The 7506-nt window shown below is 40.0% G+C and overlaps 1 protein-coding gene across 2 annotated transcripts in view; it reads right to left on the bottom strand.

Annotated features, from left to right (window-relative positions):
* Window positions 1-408: 408 nt before the first annotated feature.
* Window positions 409-7506, bottom strand: part of LOC106613084 (neurofibromin-like) — a 100883-nt gene continuing 93785 nt past the window's right edge. For both annotated transcript variants that reach the window (XM_014214992.3, XM_014214993.3), the window contains one exon: window positions 409-4716. In XM_014214992.3, the coding sequence (XP_014070467.1) occupies window positions 4574-4716 (143 nt within the window). In that variant the 3' untranslated portion in view covers window positions 409-4573. The remainder of the gene's footprint in view (window positions 4717-7506) is intronic.

Below are 7506 nucleotides of genomic sequence, written 5' to 3'. Positions count from 1 at the left end.
GCAGTACATTGTCTCATTTGACACATTGAGAGAAGTCCAGTGGAGGCTGCTGAGAGGACGGCACATAATGTCTGGAACGGAGTCAATGGAATGGCATCAAATACGAATCCATTCAATTCCGCTACAGCCAGTGCCAATAGCCCGTCCTTCCCAATTAGGGCGCCGCAAACATGTGGGATTATCTCAATAGAAGACACACCTCTCCTCGCCTCCTTCTCAAAACCCATTGTATGAGAAAACCAGAAGTCCCTCCCCTCTGACCTTTTCCTCCAATGGGTTTGAAGAAGAGCGGGGGCGCGAGGAGTATGCAATTGAGACTCTCCCATAGGCCTAGGTTGTGGTCTGCATTGTAGATTTTCCTCATGAACACTTCCACTACCAATAACTTCAGACGGCGTTAACAAATCATGGCTTTTAAGTGGAGCAAAACTTTTATTAATGGAATAATTAAATGTGTTATACACATACAGTAAATTACTGCTATACAAAAAAAATTATACAATATTATCACAAGTATTTACATTGTTGTAAATATACCATTTTCAAATTGTACATAAAATGCGAATATACCACTTAAAGAAAAACATTCGGAACAACACTCGTGACAAAATATTTGGCACCCCAAATAAAACATGCCACATTTTATGATATTCAACTTCACAAAACCCTTGCCTGTGAATCAGAATAGTGCATGTCAACCACTCATTTAAGAGTATGGTTACTCACAATATATGTCCTTGTCATCCCGATGGACAACAAAGGGCTATTCTAGATCCTGAAGGCGGCAATTGGAAAACTGACATGTTCTGACGGTTACTCTGTTGATGAATTCATCCAAGCTATTTGCTCTGACAGTTGTCTAATCTTAGTTGTCACATGGATTCAAAAACAATATTTATTCATTTATTTGGTTTCCTTGACATCCAAATGTGAAAATTGAATTTGGTACCCTTCTTAAGTTCTGATATACAGTACCAGTCAAAAGTTTGGACACACCTACTCATACCAGGGCTTTTATTTAGTTTGACTATTTTCTATATTGTACAATAATAGTGTAGACATCACAACTATGAAATAACACATATGGAATCATGTAGTAACCAAAAAATAAGTGTTAAATCCAAATCCATTTTATATTTGAGATTCTTCAAAGTAGCCACCCTTTGCCTTGACAGCTTTGCACACTCTCTCACTCACACACAAAATCAATCATTATTCATTAAGAGCAACATTTCTAAAACATGTTTTGAATGAATGGATATCATCATTATCCTTTCCCATAGTGCAAGCTAGTCTTTGGTGCAGTGTCCCTGGATCTGACGCAAGGGCATCTGGGATTGAGGTCATGTCCCAATGGCTGTTCATTAACAGCCGTTCCCAACCCTTCCATGTTTGCAGATACTAAGGGTCAGGAATCTAGATGGGTATACGCAGTGTAAATGGTGGAGCTTCCACCATATAGCCTTAATGATATGCACAAATGGAAAGGTTATGATCAAGAGGAAGGGTGTTAATGACTCTGGTACTTTAGAGGAGGGACAACATAAAGTAATGGCTGCCCTCATTTCCCCTCACTACTTTTCATTTGGCCATAGGAGATAACTCATAGGTAGAATTCATTCAACCAGAGAGAAGAGACACCTCTGTGTGTGAGTAGGAAATCCAATTGTAATCTTATCAAACCAGAACTTCAATGCAATCAATTCTGTATCACACAATCTTAATACAGGTGGTAGACAAACAGTGATCAACAGCAATATTTTGAAATAAAGTTGAAGTCGGAAGTTTACATAAACAAGTTTTAATGACTCCAACCTAAGTCTTTCAACCACTCCACAAATTTCTTGTTAACAAACTATAGTTTTGGCAAGTCGGTTAGGACATCTACTTTGTGCATGACACAAGTCATTTTTACAACAATTATTTAGACAGATTATTTCACTTAATCACAATTCCAGTGGGTCAGAAGTTTACATACACTAAGTTGACTTTGCCTTTAAACAGATTCGAAAATTCCAGAAAATGATGTCATGGCTTTAGAAGCATCTGATAGGCTAATTGACATCATTTGAGTCAATTGGAGGTGTACCTGTATTTCAAGGCCTACCTTCAAACTCAGTGCCTCTTTGCTTGACATCATGGGAAAATCTAAATAAATCAGCTAAGACCTCAGAAAAAAAAATTGCAGACCTCCACAAGTCTGGTTCATCCTTGGGAGCAATTTCCAAACACCTCAAGGTACCACGTTCATCTGCACAAACAATAGTATGCAAGTATAAACACCATGGGACCACGCAGCCGTCATACCGATCAGGAAGGAAACGTGTTCTGTCTCTTAGAGATGAACATACTTTGGTGCGGAAAGTGCAAATCAATCCCAGAACAGCAGCAAAGGACCTTGTGAAGATGCTGGAGGAAACAGGTACAAAAGTATCTATATCCACAGTAAAATGAGTCCTATATCAACATAACCTGAAAGGCCGCTCAGCAAGGAAGAAGCAACTGCTCCAAATCCGCCATAAAAAAAGCTAGACTACGGTTTGCAACTGCACATGGGGACAAAGATTGTACTTTTTGGAGAAATGTCCTCTGGTCTGATGAAACAAAAATCGAACTGTTTGGCCATAATCACCATCGTTATGTTTGGAGGAAAAAGGGGGAGGCTTGCAAGCTGAAGAACACCATCCCAACCGTGAAGAACAGAGGTGGCAGCATCATGTTGTGGGGGTGCTTTGCTGCAGGAGGGACTGGTGCACTTCACAAAATAGATGGCATCATGAGGTAGGACAATTATGTGGATATATTGAAGCAACATCTAAAGACATCAGTCAGGAAGTTAAAGCTTGGTCGCAAATGGGTCTTCCAAATGGACAATGACTCCAAGCATACTTCCAAAGTTGTGGCAAAAAGGACCACAAAGTCAAGGTATTGGAGTGGCCATCACAAAGCCCTGACCTCAATCCTGTTGAAAATTTGTGGGCTGAACTGAAAAAGCGTGTGCGAGCAAGGAGGCTTACAAACCTGACTCAGTTACACCAGCTCTGTCAGGAGGAATGGGCCAAAATTCACCCAATTTATTGTGGGAAGCTTGTGGAAGGCTACCCAAAACGTTTGACCCAAGTTAAACAATTTAAAGGCAATGCTACCAGATACTAATTGAGTGTATGTAAACTTCTGACCCACTGGGAATGTGATGAAATAAATCACTATACTATTATTCTGACGTTCCACTTTCTTAAAATAAAGTGGTGATCCTAACTGACCCAAGACAGGAAGTTTTACTAGGATTAAATATATGTAAACTTCGGACTTCAACTGTATATTATGTGAATTTAAGTATTCACGTAGTTGCTAATACTGATGGGGTTTGGCATATTGCTTACTTTTCCTAGTCACGGTCAGAACTGTAATCCAATCCAAATGAAATATAGTGAAAAAATGATACAATTCAATAAAATAAAGGCCTTTAAATATTTACAAGTTTACACAGTATCTTGAAATTCATATTCTTGTATGGCAAATATTTAAAAAAAAAAAAGAATAGTTTCAATATTTAGTGAGGACTATCTGTACAGGTTAAATACTTTCAGGCAGCAGGGTATTATTGGTGATAGTATACTTGATCATGACATAGTTAACGCAGCTCTACATTCACCTAGAGTCAACATAATAGTCTCTATATAATTAGTACCTGTTCTTTTCCAGACCAAGGCTTCAGTTTATTTGAAACATAATTATACACATCGGAAAACCCTGACAAAGGCACACCATGGAAAAAACAACCCTATTATTATTATTATGAGTATATCCTTTCTATACATCTATATACATAAATATGTACACAACTGGGAAGAATCAAAATGACAATATGCATCCAAATCCAGGTTTTAAGACTGTGGTTTGAAGGTTTTGCTAACGACATTTGGTCAACCCGGCATAGATGGAGGTGGCGACTGTCTGCTGCAGCCTTGCTATGAGGTGGTGGTGTGAGGCAGTAGTGGGGTTGGAGCTGAGGCAAGAGCCTGTCCTTCAGTATACAGGTTCAAAATCCCTGTTTTTTTTCAATGTCATAATGGTCCAACACGGACGCCTACATTGATTCGCCCATTCATCTTCCTATGTCACATAATGCAGCAGACACCAAACATCATGTTGTCCAGTTCTTACACTGAATACATTATATATATATAAAAACTGATCTGGATTCTTTGAGAATTTAACAGAAAGAGCAAAAAAATCAAGATGACTACTGAATGAATGGATTATTTCAGTCACCTTGACAGTTTCAGTCCTTTAACGAACAAAAACTACATTTAAAAAATCTTGGCCCAACTTTCTGTACGCAAATAACGTCACCCATCCGAATCTCTCATGTTGCAATGCTCCAGATGCCTGACAACCAAAGGTACAAAGAGACAAACGCAGCTACTTCCCCAAAACAACACTGATCCTCAGGTTGATTCACCATCCATCATGAAAACAACGAAACAAAAAGGGTAAAAAGAGGAGTGCAGGAAGATGTGTGGCATGTTGGGCCAGGAGAGGCCTTTTGCTCTCGCCATCGCTCTTTGTCTCATACTATCTTCTTAATGCTGGGCCTTTTGAAGCTGCCTGAGCTGCGCTGTTTCTGCACCTGACTGGCAGAGCCATGGCGGATCCGTCCACTGGTGGAGAGAGCCGCGCTGGGGGACAGCTTCACATTCTCCTTATCCACGCCTGGACAGAGGGAAGAAGAGAATAGAGAGGGAAGACGAGAAGAGAAGGGAGAGAGTCATTCTCAGTCACTCAGATTCAATACCACTGTTGAAGAGCAGATGGTGCTGTGCCATAGCTTTGGTATAAAACTAAAGACATATTCTCACCCTGAATGAATTCAACATCTCCATCTTCCTCTACATTGTCAGACAGAGAGCACAATTTACCCTCTAATAAAGTATTTTAGTGTTGAATGGTAATTCTGCCCCCAAACTCTTATTCCTTTCTTACAACCACACCAGCACAAACAACAAGATCACCCTTTGCTTGGCCGTGGGTGGCCGATTTTAAGTTGCTATTCTGGCACTGGGTACAGTTAGTGGATTTCTCACACTCACTTTTCACATTAGATTAGTCATTTTGGTGTTTTTTTACTAAGGAGGATGAGGTTACTTGACCTTGTTTGACTTCTGGGGTCACAAGGTCAAAGAGGAAGAGTACGTGGGAGGAGGTGTGGTGCAAAAACGGCTGACTTAGAGCAAGGCAGAGAGGCTTCACAGAGAGAGACAGAGAAAGAAAGAATGAGCACAGCAACTGAGATGAGAAACACATTAAAACAAGGCTAACAGAACAAAAACAGGCAGAGAATGAGAGTCAAATACACTGAATGAAAAAATAAACAGACAGCAAGATGGATCTTTAGCATTGACGTGAAGGAATTAAGAGATTTCAATGAGGTGGTTTTCAGATACAGACCGTTGAAAAGTAACCAGTAACAGAATGTAACGCAAAGACAATACCTGGTGGTGTTTTAAATGGCATGAATAACTGTATGAAAGTCTACTAAGAATGAAATGTATATTTTTCTGTGGAAAGGCTAACAATATATTACAACTACTTCAGCAATAAAGCACTGATACATAGGAATAATACAATCCATTTATTCTACAAGTAATAACAAAAACACTGGTATTAGCTAGGTGATTTCTAAAAGCTTGCAGCTAGCATAGTGAGAACAACAGACAGAAATGGACACGTGATGCGAGTTACCACAGTTTGCAAACTACAGGCTCGGCTGGGGCTAGCGTCAGCGGCCCCAGAGAGGCTCTAAGGTTGTGATTTGTACTAGATGTTTTTGTTGGGATGGGAGAGAGTTGGGGACCGTCTATAGACTACACCACAGCAAGTAGAGCATGATGGGGAGGTTACACACAGACCAGACCCAGAGAGAGAGGGAGGGGATTAGCACGACAGACAGTCGACAGACAGTCGACACACGCAACATAAAAAATGAAATATCTGAAATGGTTGATGGTGCTAAGTACCCCTGCATATTTCAAACACACTACATTTCAGCATTTGTCCAAGTAATTGTGTTGTTTTTGGCAATAGTTAAAATCTTGCAGTGCTTTTCTGACATCTTGCCAAATTGGATATCTTTAGTGCACAGCAGTAGCAGCATCGTCATCATATTGTCAGAAGAGATATCAGCATCAGATGTAGAGAAAGCTAGCGGGAGAAATAACCCACAGCAACAGCACCCACAGACACTCTACTAGAGGTCGACCGATTATGATTTTTCAACGCCGTTACCGATTATTGGAGGACCCCAAAAAAGCCGATACCGATTAATCGGTCGATTTTTTACAACAATACTGAATGAACACTTATTTTAACTTAATATAATACATTAATAAAATCAATTTAGCCTCAAATAAATAATGAAACATGTTCAATTTGGTTTAAATAATGCAAAAACAAAGTGTTGGAGAAGAAAGTAAAAGTGCAATATGTGCCATGTAAAAAAGCTAAGGTTTAAGTTCCTTGCTCAGAACATGGGAACAAATGAAAGCTGGTGGTTCCTTTTAACATGAGTCTTCAATATTCCCAGGTAAGTTTTAGGTTGTAGTTATTATAGGACTATTTCTCTCTATACGATTTGGATTTCATATACCTTTGACTTTTGGATGTTCTTATAGGTACTTTAGTATTGCCAGTGTAACAGTATAGCTTCCGTCCCTCTCCTCACTCCTACCTGGGCTTGAACCAGGAACACATCGACAACAGCCACCCTCGAAGCAGCGTTACCCATGTAGAGCAAGGGGAACAACTACTCCAAGTCTCAGAGCAAGTGACGTTTGAAACGCTATTAGCGCGCACCCCGCTAACTAGCTAGCCATTTCACATCGGTTACACCAGCCTAATCTTGGGAGTTGACAGGCTTGAAGGGGTGGGTATAATTTCTGGAACGTTCCAACTGGAATCTGTTCCAAAAAACGTAAAGTAAAAGGTTGCCAACCAACAACGCATACAAAGTAGCAACACATACAAACCTAGCTAACTAGCTGCCGAATAGGCATCAACTCACCACGTAGCTTATTCTTAATGTTTGTCTAGTGAGGACAGACATTTTTCGGAATAAACGTGATAAGTGAAAAATGCAATGAAATAGACCACTCCCTACCCGGTATCTTATTCTGCCGCTATACAACTTTGTATGCGTTGTTTTTTGGCAACCTTGTTATTTACGAAGTTTTTGGAATAGATTCCTGTTGGAACATTCCACAAATTATACCCACCCGGTTTGAAGTCATAAACAGCTTGAAACACAGCGAAGAGCTGCGGCAAAACGCACAAAAGTGCTGTCTGAATGAATGCTTACGAGTTATGTTATGTCAATGTTATGTCATAATTACGTACAATTCTGGCAAATTAGTTCGCAACGAGCCAGGCGGCCCAAACTGTTGCATATACCCTGACTCTGCCTGCAATGAACGCTAGAGATGTGACACAATTTCATGTTAGCAGGCA

The sequence above is a fragment of the Salmo salar genome, chromosome 09, assembly GCF_965601325.2.
Source record: "Salmo salar chromosome 09, fSalSal1, whole genome shotgun sequence".
NCBI classification, from domain to species: domain Eukaryota; kingdom Metazoa; phylum Chordata; class Actinopteri; order Salmoniformes; family Salmonidae; genus Salmo; species Salmo salar.
This window is presented reverse-complemented; position numbering and strand designations above follow the sequence as displayed.